Below are 16903 nucleotides of genomic sequence, written 5' to 3'. Positions count from 1 at the left end.
GCAGTGCTTTTTGAACCAGCCATTCAGTTCTAATTTGTCTGAGAATTTAACATGTTCTTTTACACTTTGTACTTTTTAACTCACTTGATTCTTTGGAACAGTTGGAAACAATGTTATATACTGATAGAAGCTAAAATCCCTCTCCAATATTTTTTTCTCCTACCCTCTCTAGTGCCTGATATTCCTGGATGACCCGCAGGCTGTGAGTGACATCCTGGAGAAGCTAGTCAAGGAGGACAACCTGCTGATGGCCTATCAGATCTGCTTTGATCTGTATGAGAGCGCCAGCCAGCAGTTCCTCTCCTCTGTCATCCAGAACTTGCGAACCGTTGGAACACCTATCCCTGCAGTCCCCGGCTCTACAAATACAGGCACTGTGCCCACACCAGACAAAGACAGGTAGGCAGTGGGAGAGAATAAAGACACACTTATACCTTCGCCGAACCACTGCATCTTGTTCATGTTCACAAAGGCTTAGGGACTGTTGCCTGATCATTTAAGCTTTAGAAAACATCTGTATAGGTTTTTTTTAATAAGGGTATGAGTTTCTACCTAAGTAACCAAAAACTAGACAAGCATGGCAGGAGATTTCTCTAAATCTTTAAGTCCTCAGGAACAATGCATAACATTGAATTATCTCAGCTTGTGTCACGAACCCTGCCACTGATATGTTCTGTCAGAATATTTAGGATTTAACATAAATATGTACATGTATAACTATAATATACATGTGCATCTTATAGCCCATTAGGCCAAGGACAGTGACTATATATGGGAGATTTGGGGCTACTAACTGAAAATTGAGGCTTTTTTGAGTCACTGACATAAGTCATATCATAACATTCATAACATTGACCAAAGTTGTTTTTGGACACTACAGTGATGCTATGGAGACAGATGAAAAGGCTGGCAGCTCCCCTGCTGGAAAGCCAGCAGAAACGGTAAGCTCTCTGGATTGTTTTGTACTGCAGCACTTTTGTTATAACAGGTGCTTGTAACTTTCTGGGTCTAAAAAGAGCAACTTTGATTTGGTTTATCATCATATTTCTTCTGTGTTTTTGTAGAAAGATGAGCCTAAAGACCAGAACGCCAAGATGATCAAAATCCTAAGTGGAGAAATGGCCATTGAGCTGCATTTGCAGTTCCTAATCCGAAATAACAACACAGATCTAATGATCCTCAAAAACACAAAGGTAAGGCTAGCAATAAGATAAATGGCTGAGAGAACATAAATTAATAAACTGTTGTGTACATGGTCAGATGAGCTGTAGATTGTGTGAAGCCACTGAACTCTCTGTCACAGCTTTCTCCTGAGCTTTTATGTTTTTTTTTTTTTCTCTGTCACTCCAGGATGCAGTCCGAAATTCGGTGTGCCACACAGCAACAGTAATAGCCAACTCTTTCATGCACACAGGAACCACAAGTGACCAGTTCCTCAGGTAATTGTGCAGTGAGAAACAACTATTTCATAGATTGCAGAGATTAAGAAACAGATTTACTCCCAGTGACATTTTGACTACAGTTTTTGTTTGACCTTGCAGAGAAAACTTGGAGTGGCTTGCAAGAGCCACCAACTGGGCAAAGTTCACAGCCACAGCAAGTCTGGGTGTCATCCACAAGGTAAATTTATGTCACTGTGATGATAATGTAATGGTATTTAAAAAAAATGAATGAAATGAATTTTATTCCAGATTCAATTTGACATGACTTGCTGTGTTTTTCAGGGTCATGAGAAAGAGGCTCTCCAGTTAATGGCCACCTACTTGCCCAAAGACACCTCTCCTGGCTCGGCCTACCAGGAGGGAGGAGGCCTGTACGCTCTGGGGCTCATTCATGCCAACCATGGCGGGGACATCATTGACTACCTTCTCAGTCAGCTCAAGAACGCCAGCAATGATGTAAGTTTTTTGACGTTTACATTGAATGCTGGTTCTGTTTTGAACTGAATAATAAAATAAGACAACACAAAAAGTATTGTGTCTTAGAAATAGAAGCCTCAGCTAGAAGTCTGTAGCTGAGACCTGCAGCTACTTTAAGTCATTGTCTCCGTTGATTTATGTACTAGTGTTCTGTCTCTCATAGTCTGTTTTCTTCTTCTACATCACAGATTGTCCGTCATGGTGGTGCCCTTGGCCTTGGTTTGGCTGCGTTGGGAACAGCAAGACAGGATGTTTATGACCTCTTGAAGTCCAACCTGTACCAGGATGATGCTGTTACTGGTGTGTAGGCCTTGGACAAAATGGAAATGTTTTCTGAATTGCAGGGTGGCTCATCAGTTTTTAACCCTCATTACTCTGCTATTCCAAAAAAACATTATTATTTTTGACTCCTGCTTGTGCTGATCTAATATAATACATTCAAATAACAATCATATTCAGGTTCAACAAAAAAAGCCCTCCTGACAATATTCTGTAACCTCTCAGGTGAAGCTGCAGGCCTGGCCCTGGGTCTGGTCATGCTGGGCTCCAAGTCAGCCCAGGCCATTGAGGACATGGTAGGCTATGCTCAAGAGACACAGCACGAGAAGATCTTGCGTGGTTTGGCAGTGGGAATTGCCCTGGTCATGTATGGGCGCATGGAGGAGGCCGATGCCCTCATTGAAAGCCTCTGCAGAGACAAGGTAAGGCTTAGATGTGATAGTAACAATACATCTGGAGTGACATTGGCTTGATTAATCTGAGAAGGAAGTGGGGAGGGTATCAGTGTATTTTAAAAAATTTTTTATTTTTAAAATTTTTTTTTTCTATTTGTGTAATTCATAGTTGTTGATGTACTCCTTGGGAGGGTATTAAATGAGTCAAACTTGTCAGGATGCTTCTGTAAGGTAAATGTGGGAAATGAGTCCTAGATGTGCATCCAGACACAAAGTCTCAAAGCTCTGCTTTCCTTCACTGTTTGATAGGACCCCATCCTGCGGCGCTCTGGTATGTATACGGTGGGCATGGCCTACTGTGGCTCCGGGAACAACAAGGCCATCCGACGCCTGCTACATGTCGCTGTGAGTGTTTCCTGTTCTGCCTTTTTCACAACACATTATTTCACTGAGTGGAAGACAGGTCTTTCATGCTGGCAGTGAAGCAGATACCAACAGCCAGGGCTGCGCAACTGTAGCTGGCATCATAATTCAAATTAGTTTTCCTGTTTGTGCCTGAAGCTGTATAAAAGGTTTTGAATACATTTAGCTCAGTAATCTTGTATTGCAAGTTATTAGAACCACCTGAATTCACTGTGGGTCCTTTTTTACAAGAAAAAAAATAGTAAGAGTATGACATTACAGTTTAAAGATTTATTTATATTCCATGCAAATGCAGCATGCTTCAGAGGTGTGAACAACTTGGTGTCCTGTAGGTGGCAGCTCATCCAAGCTAAAATTATTAGATGCTGTGATAGTTGAGAATATTCTTCATACTGGGAGCCGTAAGGGAGATGCATCATAAAGGTTCATTACAGTCTCTGTATCAGTTTTGGTAATTTGCCTGCTTTTCTTGTCTTAATAAAGGTGAGTGATGTGAATGATGACGTCAGAAGGGCTGCAGTCGAGTCCATTGGCTTCATTTTGTTCAGGTAAGGGCCAGACTAAATTACTTGAGCTACAAATACTTTCTTTACATGCACCAGAGGCCTTTCTCTCAGCAGTCTCACAGTCTTGGCCAAAATTCTTCTATTATTTATTTATCTGCCTCTACACTAACACACACTGCTTTGTGTTAAGATGAAATTAAACACTGCATTTGTGCAGTTCATTTTGTCCAATAGAAATTTTATTTGACATTTACTTCTGAAATAGACTCCATTGTACAATATCTAGTGTAATCTCCTAGGTTATAAAAGTGTTTATTGCAAATATGACATCGAAATATTTTTACTGTATCCTGCTTTCCGTATGAAATGTAACTCTTAAATGTGTTTGTTCTCATTTGATAAGAACCAGTAAAAACATTGGCATGTCTAAAACAAATGGTGATAATGCATGTACCTATGCACAGTGTAGGCATATCATTGCTTTCGTGAACCATTGCAATCCCCTGGTTGTCTTAAAAATGAAGCATTTGTTTTTTGTTTGTTCTTTCTTCTGTTGCCCTGGGTTGCTCTAATTTTTAGTTTTGTATTGCTGAAGAGCTGTAGTTGGATATTAACACCCTCTCGATGGTATGATCGAAGAATTTAGATGCACTGTTGTCTAGAATAACTTCCTGTTCTTCATGGAAGATATTCCTCTGTCAGAAGAAGCTGGACGTACTTGTCATTGTCACTCATACATTTTCTTCCCTGGCTATTTATAGGGATTCATCAGTCTTATGCAGACATGAATTTACCAATCACAGACCAGAGCAGTATTAAACAGACAGCCTGGCCAGTGCACAAATATCAGGGTGTACATTTTTAAGCCCAAAAAAGGCTATGTGATATTCTGTGTGATCAATTGGCCGCTAGATAAACTTTGTGTAAATCTTCACAGTGTTTAGAAAGTCTTCTGAACCAGAACAATTCAGTCCTCTTCTCCAACTTCCCACCCTAATGGCTTAAGGATAACTCCCTCTATTCCCCCAGCATACACAGGAAGACAGCTTTGATTTCAAATGTCTTAAGTCTCTGTTATTCTTTCAAAAGCAAGTTTCTCATTTTGTTAACAATGAAACAGGGTCGGTCCAGGTAAAGATAAAATGTTGACACACTCCAAACTCAGATATCATATATCTTGCCACATTAATTAAACACTGTCCATATTTTGTTAATTTGGTTTAATTTAACTGTTACTATTTGGATTTATTCTTACTTACAATAAGTCTACAAACTGCAATTGTTAAACATAAAGGTAAAAAAAAAAACTGCTTAGTATGCTCTCCCACAGTGCCCTTACTTGCAGTTATTCCAGTATTTGCTGATCTTTTAAGTCTGTCTAATTTAGACTGTTGATCTGGCTGTCTGTTGTGTTTTGGTCCATATTAGTTCATGAAAAACAGCGTTGCTTGCTTATAAAATGAAAGTAGTGTAGAAGTTGACAGAAAAAGAATACGAATGCTCAGAACTGCTTTGGTTTTCTTTCAGTTCAGCAACACAGAAAATATTTTATTGAACACATTTAGGTTTCCATTTAATCTGGATTTTGTTCTTTCTAATATACATATTTTATTTGGAAAACTTTTTAACATATCAAAACATCAGGTTCCAATACACATACAAGAGTGCTTTCCAAAGGTCCAGCTAATACAATAGGTATCATTTCAAGAGTGCAATGCATTATATGTGTCAGTTGCAGAAGAAATTTGAAAGGTAGAGTTGTCTTAGCAAAATATAAGCATGTGGTCTGAGATGGTTTACAGCATATTCAAATAGCCTAAGTTAAAAGGGTCAGCATAGGAGTATATTGTATACTGCATTCACATAGAGTTTTCAGGTTATCATTATGTCTTCACTCCTCACATTTTTGTCTGTTGTCCTTAATTTTGTCGACTTTTGCCTTTTCATAGAGGATATCCTCCTCTGTTGTGGTTTTTTTTTGTTAATTGACCTGTTACAGGTCATCTCAGGGCTACAACGTTTGAGAATTCAAACTCTATTCTGGTACACTATGAACTGTCTTGCTGTCTTTGAGAATTCACATTGTTGATATGGCCTGTTGTAAAGGCCCATTGAGTTATATTTTGACCATACGTAGGAGTTTTACTTAATGTGATTAGTGTTTTGTGTGTTTCTGAAATTATCGTAAGTAAAAATATTGCCTTGTTTTGCTTTTGTTAAAACATTATGGATGTAAAAAACTTTAGACGACAACAGGTTAGATTTTGTTGTTGTGTAGTGCACAATGAGCACTGACATTAGATTATTTCTCAATCAAATTGGGAGTAACAGCAGATTCCAATCATGCGTTTTTGAATATTTGTTGCACCATGAATCTGATCCACGTCAAATTCTCCCTTTTTAATTAATTTGTCTGGTATCTCTATACACAGCTAACATGTTCCTCCTGCTTACCACCTTCATTTTCAGTCAGAATCATTGTGTCTAACACGACACCACTGGATGACTGTACAGGTACTTGCCGGCACCTCAGTGGACTTTGGTAGCTAACTGCTCCGATTCCATTCGTCATTCCTCGCTTCATGAACAGTTTAGAGTTTTCTGCCATGGAAGATCTGAATGAAATCCGGGTAAAGGTCCGATCTGTATGTGACGCCCCTGAGGGCCTTCCTGACTTGTGACTTGCACAGTTTTTGTAATTACAGGTCATGTAACGCGTAAATGCTTGCCTGAAAGTTTTGTTGAATAGGGTGTAGACCAGCGGGTTGATACCAGACGACACATAACCCACCCAAACAAAGATCTCCATGAGGCGGGCAATTATACGAACATCACAGCTGGTGCATAGCACAGAGGTGATATTGGTAATGAAGAAAGGGCACCACATGACTACAAACAGGAGGAAGACGATGCCTAACACCTTTGAGGCTCGCTGCTCATTGCTCAGAGTCTGCATTGACCTCTTGCCCATTGTTGACATTCTCCGAAAGGACATGTCCTCTGCTGTAGGAGAGTTTGTTGTGCATGTATTTGGTTTTTCTTGCATCCTGGGAAGTCTGCCATCCAGCATGTTCAGTTGTTTAGCTTGAGTCACAGCTTGTTCCCTTTGAAAAACTGTGGCTACTGTTGGGTAGCTAAGGCGCTGAGTCACTCTTGACCTGAGCAAATAAACCTTTTTGCGCAACACCTGGACTGTAAGAAGGTAGATGACCATCATGATGGTCAGAGGGATGAAGAATGCCACCAAGGAGCCAAACATGATAAACTCTCGGAAGGTGTCGGTTTTCAGCAGGCATGTGTGGTTACTGTTAAAGGTGACGTTGTTGGTGATGTTGTTGTTAGGATGGTAGTCCTTAAGCCCCTTAATTGGAATCGGGATTGCAATACCTAAAAAAAATTATAAGAATAGTTAGAACTATCAAATGGAGGAAACAAGATATTTCTGTGTTTAATTTATTATTAAATGAGTATGGTAGTAGAAAATATTTGTTTATTGACAGTATAGTGTCAGGAGTAACATCGCAACTTGTGATTGCATGATTTCCTTGTTTATTTTTTTAAAATCAAGTAAACTAATCCCCCAGTTCCACTTAAACTGAACACCAGTATACAGTCGCAGTAAAAACTCTGCTGTCAGCAGTGTTAAGTGCTGCTCCCTTCATTCCATCAGATCTTCTGGCTTTGGTCAAGAAATTAACCTCAAATGAAACCGAACCCATCAGCCAAATGACTACGCTTTTAGTGGTCTGAGTACTGGGCACTGAACAGTAATGCCTCTGTGAATTCTGCCAAGTATGTATGCTCTGTTGTTACACACAATGGCCAGAAGCTACTTTTTAGTTTTACTGTAAAGCTAAAATAGGTTGACAACACTGTAATATTCTTTCATAAAGAAGACTAGCAAACAGCTACACCAACCCCTCTGCGAATGCTTTCTATTCCTAAAACTTACATTCTTAAAATGATAAAGCACCTTTTCACCCGGGGACACATTCATGGTCTGTGCAAGCTTGTGGCCTTTTACTCTTTATATTTGGTACTGTACCATCCTTCTTTCAGCTTCCGTTTGATGTGGTGGCATTATTTTTTTCCACCTAATAAACCGCAAAAATAATGCTTCTTGTTTTAGATGCACAAGCCACATTACCGTTTGGACAAACTACAGTTTCTCGAGAAAATTTACATGGTTGTTGTCCCCACAGGGTGTTGTCCCATATCCTTCTGAAATACACTATAACTGTCAGGTTGCTGCTTTATATAGTATCTGCTTTTATTGCATCTGGCAAATATTTGTGGGTTTATCAACCAGGTCTGCCATGGATCTAATGTCAAGAAATCAGACTGTTTGTGAGAAACACTTTTTATCGAAGTGAAGACTAACAGTTAAGGAGTTATGGAAATCTGAATTGATATGCTTACAAATGGATATGAGCCACACCAGTGCAATCTTCACCATCGCTTTGGCTCTGGATTTGTACTGGCTGTGTTGGATTGGCTTCTTGATGGCAATGTAGCGATCCAGTGAAATGGCGCATAGGTGCATGATGGATGCGGTAGAAAACAGCACATCAAGGAACAGCCAAATGGGGCAGAGGGGCTCCGGAAGAGGCCAGTCAGAGTCTAAAAAGGAGATTAGAAGGAAATTAGTCCAGTAAGATTATAAATTGTTACAGTTAGTAACTCCCTATAATGTACTTGTGGTATAACCCATTTTCATTCCAAAAAGAATTTGGTCTTGCACTCTACCAGTTATGGGAGATGTACCACAATGGCAAAGGATTAAAAGTAGCACTCATGCAAAAGATTAGTGTTTGTTTATCTCTGTGAGGAATGACTTTACTGGAAAAAGAAGGGTTCACCGAGTGTTTATGGAGCTAAAAGCTCTTTATGTAGATGTGCTGGAGACTATGCTCAACAGTAGTGTTTATTTTCAGTTCCAGGCATAAAATTGGCAAGTAATTGTTCTGGCTTTTGTCCTGTCACCCATTAACATTGCAAAAGACTGTTGGAAATATTCCTTTACAGAATTTTCTTTTGTTATGCCACCCCCCCCTTCTTTTCCCTGCACCACTTTCTTGTCACACTTGGGGGAATTTTTGAGTCATAGTTTTGATGAGGTTTCATCTGGAAGGCTTGTTCATTGACAAATACTTGTTCTCAAAGTAGACCCTCTGTACCTGTTTGGTGATGTGTTTAGTCCCATGCCAAATTCAATAAACAGTGTAGCTTGCAGGTTCCAAGTAGCTGTAGAGGGGAAAATATTTTTATTTTGTTTAATTGAATTAAGAAACTAAGTAAACATTGGAGAGCCCTCTGCAATTGTCCCTTTGTCTGTTACACATACAAATTTAACTTTTTCTGTATTGGAGCAACTGAGTTTTTGTTAGTTTCATAATCTTGTGTTAAAGGGATAGTGTCACCATAACCCTCTATCCATATCCATAGCACTTTGGTGCAGAAAAGAAACCACCAACACAAGTTTCTTGTGTTTACGCATTTGAGAACATGCAGTAAGGAAAGAAAAACAGCAACTCTGCTTCATTGTTGTGGTTCTTATAGTTTGCCTTTGAAAATGTCCTTGTTCCACCAAATGCTAGCAAATATAAATAGTGCCACGAAGAGAAATAGGTGTCCAGCAGTTTCTGGTTACACAAGGCTGTGGTCAATCCCTTCCATAAGAAAAGACTCATACACACAGTTAATTAATTTTTTTTTTTTGTTACTTAGCACAAGGTTATATGCATAAAAGTCAAAATTGTTATATTATAGATAATTTTAGGTTGGAATGGGTTCAAGTCATCAAAGATCATCTTTTTTTAAATTGTATTTCATAGATATTTAATTTTCTTTGTGGCTCGTGTTTAATCAGCTAAAACTAATCATATAACTGCATAGTACAAAAAAATCCTCTGACCCACAGCTTTTTTTAAAAAGGAAAATAAAAGAGAGGTGTAGTGAAAATGTATATTTAATATGACTACCAGAGTAACTTTGACTTAGTTGGCAGTGTAATGTGTTGAGAGAAGATGCCTTGCAGGTGTGACACTTTTAGAAGCAACACCAAATCATGTGTCCTTTTTTTTGTCATGCAGTACTATATTTTAAGTTTACAACAGTGTCTATTCACATAGCTCAAGTTATAAACAAGCAGATCCATAAAAGTTTTCAAGGTGTTCCCTGTATGCTTTGAATTCATCTGCCCAGCAGATGTGGAACACGACTGGTAGTCTTTACAGGTGTAACTGTAATCTAGTCACATTCTTGTCTTGCTCTTTCAGGTTTAAATTGAAGCTTTTTCAACTTTGTACATCCTTTCATGAATACTGAATGCTCTGTGGCCTCGCAATTAGCTTATCCTTTATCTAAACCTATATCTCTGCCAGCCCCATGCAGTAGTTTTTGCTGCACCAGGCACAGAGCTCTTCTGCTTGTATAGGCAGTATAAATCTTCGGTAGTCTTTGGCTCATTAGTTCATGCTTTTTTAAATTTTGTTGTTATGAACATTAATAATGTCTTCTCTTCAATAACCTAACCTACAAATGTGAGAAATGTTATTCACTCCCCTGACCATTTGGTGTCAGTTCAGTGTACCTAAAGAGCAGCCACCCACACACATAACTTCTATCAGCCTTACATTAGTTCCATGTTTTACCTGTAAGACCCACATTTGAATGCCTTTGATCATCATCTGTGATGTGAAAACATCAGATTTCCACACAGTCAGAGAAAGTTAAAGTGTGCGACCTCCCTGGTAAATGTTCATTTATAAAATCCTAGCTCACCAGGGAGTGCCTTGCCTGCCGACAGCCTAACAGACAATCATACTGGTGGATTTTTAACGCATGCATGGAATGCTTTCACGCCTACTGCATTGTATATCAACCTATGGGTTTTGACTTTTTATCAGAGCCTTAGATAAAGCCTTCATCAAATAGAGAAAAGCAGCATCTCTACCAGTTTGACTCTTTGCCTTTCAATGTAACATATCCAGTTGTCGTGCAAAATGTGATGACGCGTGTGTGTCTGTGTGTGAGAAAGGGGAGTGTGAGAGAGAGAGAGAGAGACATAATTATGATCTGGCTTATTATCCTCCAATTGAATTAATTGACAATAATGCCTTGGCTAATGACCATAGCTCTGTATTTGCCTTAAAACATAGAGAATATGAGTCTTAATCAGTTCCTATGCAGCTGTATTTACACAGCACTGTCACTGGAATTAAAATAAAACCTTTTCATTAGCATTTATTCCTATGGGTAATGATCCCCTTGACCAGTAGTTCAGTCTTAGCTGTGCAACTGCTATCATATCACTGCCAGAGGAAATAGGATGTTTATTGTCCACCATCTCTTGTTATATTTCATCTAGAATAATTTGTTTAAAGACAATCATGATTGTATCTAGTGTTTTGGTCGCAAACTATTTTTATCCTCCTTAGATACCCGTAAGTATGCTGGCCTGTTTTTCTTTGGAGACTAGTTTTCTGAAAAGTAAATAGTTTCCCCATGAAAATGGGGGGGCTTTCCTCCTTCTCAAATGTTTGTAGCTTGTTATGCCTTCACCCCACAGACACACACTAACTCTTACACTCACTTTAAATCATTGTTGTCTTGAAAACTTGTTAGTAATGGTTTACTGAGTTTTATGAGTATTTTACCCAAGGTTGTTTTCAAACTGGTCAGCCAATAGGGATTAAACACTTAAAACCAAGCTAAGTATAACGGTAAAGGCATTCATCTTTTGGGTTATTTCATTAGAAGGAATTGATTTTCACATTGAGCAAGGACATGTTTTTCTCTGTAGGGTCAAGTATTTATTTATTTTGTATTACACAGTTTTGTGGCAGACTATCAGGTTTTTAAACACAAGGCTCAATGCTAAACTTACTGTAGAGAACAGTGACGAGGGCAATGGGCATCACAAGGAGTCCCACCAACAGATCAGCCACAGCAAGCGACATTAGAAAGTAGTTGGTGGCGTTCTGCAGCTTTCTTTCGAGTGACACAGCAAGAATGACCAGAATGTTTCCTCCAATAGTCGGGATGATAACCATGACAATAAGCAGGGCAGCCCATTTCAGCTGAACCCCAGGCGCTTCTCCTGACTGTAAGCTGTTGGCCTCTTGTGGAGCCGCGACTGCTTGAGACATGGTGCTGCAGAGGTCACAGCAGGCCTTAGCGTGGGTCGGGGCTCTGATCTTTCTGGTGTTGGACACTCGGTCAGCATGGTCACTGGGTCCCACAGGCAAGGACACAGGGTAGGGCTGGTTAGTGCACAGGATGCTTCATCCCTTGTGCAGTGTATAAACCAAAATGAATATCTGCTAGATCCACTGCTTGGAGGGGACAAAGAAAACCAAAAAAAACAGGGTCCAACACTGTGAACTCCAATTCTGGCAATAATCCCAACACAATTAGTATTTCCACAGTGAGATGTTAGCAGGGGTCCTCACTTTCCCAGGCAGTTGATACTCTTGTCATCCACTGGGTCCACTTAAAAGAACAAACACGTTTGTTAAAGGAACAGCAATACTTTGAACCAGCTTTAATTTGTCTAAATCATGGAATAATAATGAGACATTTATTGTAACAAATGAAGAGGGTCTTTCCTTTGTGGTGACCATTATTGTTTCCACATTACAGCAAAGAAATGTACAGAGTTGGAAAATATAAGGAAAAATAGCTATAAAAAATATATAATTCAATAATTGTTTTTTTAATCAAACTGTATATATTAATGCGTATAAGGTAATTAATAATGTAAGGTAATTAAATTCAGATATTTAATTTTTGTAATGTTTTTTTGATGTATAAAAACAGAAATAAGGTATTAAAATTATTTAAAAACCTCCAAGTCGGTTTAGATGAACAATACATGACTTCTCTCACTCTTTACAGTACCTAAGCCTACAAAGATGTACACGACTATAGATTACACAAAATCAAACTTGATCAATATTTAATATTAATATATATATAATATAATAATATATCAATATTATTTTGTATTTTGCAAAAGTTTCTTACCTGCTCCTGGAGGTAACGTGTCTGTACATTCAAGTTCCTCGTTGACGTTTCAACTCTTGGAGTATTTTTTTCAAGCCGCTACGTCTTAACTTTCATAAACACTAAAGCTATACTGTTCTCCCAGCACAAAATATTGCTTACTGTCCAATGCATTTCAGTCTTTAGTTCTTAGTTTAATCTTTTTCAAAATCTCATCTTTATATCATCTTTATATTTCCACCCTCCCCAAATACGAACCTGACAGAGAATGCCCTCCCTCAGCGGCAAAACCTAAATCTGTCTCTGTCTGAAGCAGTCCATGAAGTGGAATTTGTTTTCCTTCCACATGTTGGAGGAACCCCCAGTCTTGCTTCGCATCACCTACCGCGATCACAGGTTTAAAACTTTCAGATGTTGTGGCTCCTCTGCCTCTCTGCCATTCCCACTCGCTGCCTCTTGTTCACAGCCTGTGATCAGATTGCACTCTCTCCCGTCTTGCTCGCTCTCCCACTCTTCCCCTCCCTTCTCTCTGTCTTGCCTATGAGTCAGACTCTGTACGAAACAGATGAATGTCTTCGTACTGGCAACATGCCAGTGGTTCTGGGAGGTAATTTCCCTCAACACAGCCGTCCCACTGTTTATATTTGTCACTTTCTGTTCTCTCCTCCTTTCAATGCTTGCAGGGGTGGGGGGTGTAGTAGTAGTGGTGTATGGGGTGAAGCCTTCTGTGTGGTAAGGGGCTCAAAGATTTTACTTGTACCCTATCGTTTTCATTTCATCCTCCATGAGTTCACATTTTTAGTCTGAGAAAGTAATTTAAATAAGATCCTATTTTAGACCATATTTGTTTTTTCATTTGATCTACCTGCCTCAAGTCAAAATGTGTTTTCTCTGTGTGTACTCATTGTTATGCTTTTAAAAGCAGATGTAAGACATTAAAGGACATGGATACAAGCGATCCCTGTTACAGTAACCAGATAAGTGATTCTTCTCTTCACAAGTAAATGTGACATGTATAGCCAGTAACCCCCCCACATCTGTGCACCCTTAGGAATCCCAGCAAAGAACAGTCCATAGACCAAATGTTAAGTTGAAACATGTTCCTTAATTCTCTTTCGGGTGCCAGTAGCTTTAAAAGATAGTCTGTCCTGTACGGGTTCTTTTGTAACCTGACTGCCAGATGGTTTATTATGTTACAATTTGTGATAGCTGGTGTTAAAAACTAGAGTTTAAGCAGACCCTATGTGTGATTACTGGAAAATGCAGGTAACAGCTAAAGGTGTGCTGCTAGCAGTATGCTGACTTCTGCTCACATAATATCAAATACATTCCACACAGACAAAACTTTTTAATCATACCCCAACTTGCGTGATCAGATTTACAAATTTTGCACACTTTGAAACGTCCATAGCTGTCAGCAGTTATTGTACTCTGGAAACTTGTAGTATTAAGTTGTAATTTGTGATTTTATTTACAAATTTGCATAACTAAAAAAATAGTTCCCTTGTTGGTAGTCACAGTGTCTGTCTTATTTCCTCCTTTCCAGACATTGGATGATTTCAATTTAAGTGTTAACTATAAAAGCCATGCAACCTCTTGGCTTGTTTAATACAACGTTGTCCAGGTACTTTCATTATGCATTTGGGTAAGTGGTTATAATGGACAGGAAACAAGCTAATGAGATCTGCTCTCTTACAATGCGACACAATCACATTTCATGTGGCAAAATCTGCCTATAATTTGTTCAACTAAGCAGTATTCCTGCTTCTTTCAATGACCTTTTAATGTGCGTGTTACTTCCCAGGGCATTGCCTGGGACTTGTAGACAGGGAGTTATTAAGTTGCAGCTGTATCAGCCTCTTGTCACTCACCCCATAATAAATGTGAGACATGCACATATGGTCATACAGTACATTAACCAGCCAAGTAAAAGCCTAGGGCAAGTAAATATTTCTAATTTGGCGCGTATGGCCAATAAACTCATAAAGCATATATTGTTTTACATGGATCTGAGTACAGGAGCTGCTCTGTGCACTGCTGAAGGCTTCATTGTCTTTGGGTCATGGTGAATGAGATAGCTATATTTTCCCAAAGAATTACCAATGGATTTGGTTAGATCCAAAGTCCACGGCAGGCTGAATGTGTTTGTAAGCCTTGTTACCTGTAATCAACTTTAGTCCATCACACAGGCTTGAAATACAGACGTCATTGCTTCACTGCCTTTTCAGACTCAACAATGCTAGATATTGATTTCTTCTTTCCATCTGAGTTCTTCCATTTTGCCGGTTGTGAAAGGTAATTTAGCCAACTATCTTCTACTTTTGAAAATGGTGAAAAGGCTCCAGATTCAATAATTTGAAAAAGCCACAGGAAAGTTTTGTCTAGCTATTACAAAAGAAACTTTTGATGGCCAGGTTCATACTTTTTCATGCTATAATAGACAGACAGCACGGTGTGTGTTTGCTGCAAAAGCAGGTATTGGTATTAACATAAGGCTTTAAATAGACCCTGTGATCGCTATCAGCCGATACTACTTCTAGTGATCGGAGCAGCCTTAGTAGGTGAAATTGCAAGTTGATCTAGATCTTGATAATCCTCATGAGCTGAGCTTCTAATCTCAGAGTAGAGATCATCAATATAGTGGCATGTTCTCAAAGCATGCACAGGACTAAACACAAAACACAGGGAAGATTATAACTTATTTAGACATCATTTTCAGGACTTTATTGAGGCAATTCATTGATTCAAATCAGATGGAGGCTTAACCCAAATCTTTGTATTTTCTGTTTCCCCCCCTTATTTTACATTGTGAGCATTTAGGCAGTACTATTAATGGTGTGTTAAATGAAGAATGAGAGACTCTGATATCTTGGCCACCTTCAATACTTTTAATGCGCTTAATATAATGTAATATAGCCGCAGCTCTCACAATAATGCAACGTTTACTGTTTCTTACCTTGCTGTATTTTAACTTTTATTTGATTTCTGTTATCTGGTTCTTTCCTTCTTCCTAGTAAAAGCAGCTGCTAAAGCTGTCATGCCAAAAGTAATTTTGCTTATGAACGGACAGTTGTAGTAAACACTTATTTTTACTATTTATTTATCTTTTGTATTTATGACTTACTTTTAGTGTTTATTTTCAGTATTGTCTGTTTAATTTCTTAATGTTGTATTACTTGGCAAATACACAAACTTAAACCAGCTGAGGGCCAGCCACAGCTAGGTGATTTATCTATCTCTTTTTCCTCTTTCTTTAATCCGATCAATGAGCTTTTAGTTCAGTGTAAGCAACTGCAGCAGCCTGAGCCCCTTCAGTTGCTGTGTTGTTGGGACAGTGATTTGTGCCGCTGATTACAAAACTGGTTTTAGACTTTGTTCTTATCTTTTCTTATTTATTTATTTTTTGACTGACTCACTCCAAGTGGCAGTTTCAAGCAAACCAAACATGTTTTGTGACAGAGTAATCTCAACAATCAGCTCATCTGTCAGATAACATTTTTGGTTATAAAACAGATTACTTCAACCTTATACATGTTTTTTAATCCTTTTTTTTTTCTTTCAAATTGAATATCTCTATTAAATCTTGTGAATGTTTTTGTTGAAATCGGGATACCAGCACATTGGTGCTTGGCATTTTCCCCTGGTGACAGAAACCTAATGCGACAAGACTCCACATTAGTGTTAGTTATCTGGCATGTACTGATTGAAGATAATCTCATTATGACTTAAGTGTTCTCCCCATACTTAAGGCCTCCAATTTAGACTCCATCAGGTTAACTTGAAGGACCTAATAATTGCGTGTGGTCCTTATCATGACTACCCTTTGTCTCATAATGCTTTTGTCAAGTAGTCAACAGTACATAAAGTGGAGTGGTCTGTGACTCATATCTGTATGCCGTTTAAGTGCTTTTTTTTGTTAATAATATTATAATCCCATTATCTTGGCTATTTCAATTGAATGATAAGTTGTCTTCTGTAATTAATAAAAAAAAAAAATAGACACATTCTTGGCACATTTTAATTTAAATCCCTTAATGTTCACTTCATTTTGGCAAAGAAACAGTTTATACAAGAAGTGGGAAAAAATCCTAATGAGCCACGGCCTTTTCAATTGTACCTTGAGCCAAAGATTTGGCTGAAATGGTTTGGCTCCGTTATTTCTATTCTTTTTATTCCACAACAGCACCACTGGAGAAAATGCACAAGGACTTGGAGGTTTTTCAGAGGGATAAATCAAAGCCCCGCATTTCATACCCAAGCTCTTTCACCTTTCTTTCTCTCACTCACTTTCTCTGTTCTCTCTGCACTTTGTTTAGCTCTGACTCAGAAAATTTGAATTTTCTAACCACCTATCACTGAATTCTCCTATTACATG

General features: G+C 38.6%; 2 protein-coding genes across 2 annotated transcripts in view; one reads left to right on the top strand and one right to left on the bottom strand.

Moving 5' to 3' along the window:
- The window catches only part of psmd1 (proteasome 26S subunit, non-ATPase 1), a 41452-nt gene that overhangs the window by 4472 nt on the left and 20077 nt on the right, over nt 1-16903 (top strand). The window contains exons 7-16 of the mRNA XM_051375576.1: nt 173-399; nt 881-941; nt 1065-1193; nt 1351-1439; nt 1542-1620; nt 1725-1898; nt 2108-2219; nt 2424-2620; nt 2903-2998; nt 3500-3564. Coding sequence (XP_051231536.1) covers nt 173-399; nt 881-941; nt 1065-1193; nt 1351-1439; nt 1542-1620; nt 1725-1898; nt 2108-2219; nt 2424-2620; nt 2903-2998; nt 3500-3564 — 1229 coding nt within the window. The remainder of the gene's footprint in view (nt 1-172; nt 400-880; nt 942-1064; nt 1194-1350; nt 1440-1541; nt 1621-1724; nt 1899-2107; nt 2220-2423; nt 2621-2902; nt 2999-3499; nt 3565-16903) is intronic.
- Nucleotides 5034-14481, bottom strand: htr2b (5-hydroxytryptamine (serotonin) receptor 2B, G protein-coupled). The gene is made up of 4 exons (XM_051375580.1): nt 12550-14481; nt 11411-12015; nt 7942-8142; nt 5034-6909 (listed from the first exon to the last, which is right to left on the bottom strand). The coding sequence occupies exons 2-4, from the start codon at nt 11670-11672 to the stop codon at nt 5945-5947; spliced, it is 1428 nt and encodes a 475-aa protein (XP_051231540.1). The 5' UTR covers nt 11673-12015; nt 12550-14481; the 3' UTR covers nt 5034-5944.

The sequence above is a fragment of the Dicentrarchus labrax genome, unplaced genomic scaffold, assembly GCF_905237075.1.
Source record: "Dicentrarchus labrax unplaced genomic scaffold, dlabrax2021, whole genome shotgun sequence".
NCBI lineage: Eukaryota > Metazoa > Chordata > Actinopteri > Moronidae > Dicentrarchus > Dicentrarchus labrax.
Note: the sequence above shows the minus strand (reverse complement) of the source record. Positions and strands in the feature narration are given on the sequence as shown.

Coding starts and splice junctions, on each gene's coding strand:
- htr2b (XM_051375580.1), bottom strand. CDS start 11,672: ATGTCTCAAGCAGTCGCGGCTCCACAAGAGGCCAACAGCTTACAGTCA. Junction 8,143..11,410: donor CCTCGTCACTGTTCTCTACA/GTAAGTTTAGCA, acceptor TCTCCTTTTTAG/ACTCTGACTGGCCTCTTCCG. Junction 6,910..7,941: donor GGTGTGGCTCATATCCATTT/GTAAGCATATCA, acceptor AATTTTTTTTAG/GTATTGCAATCCCGATTCCA.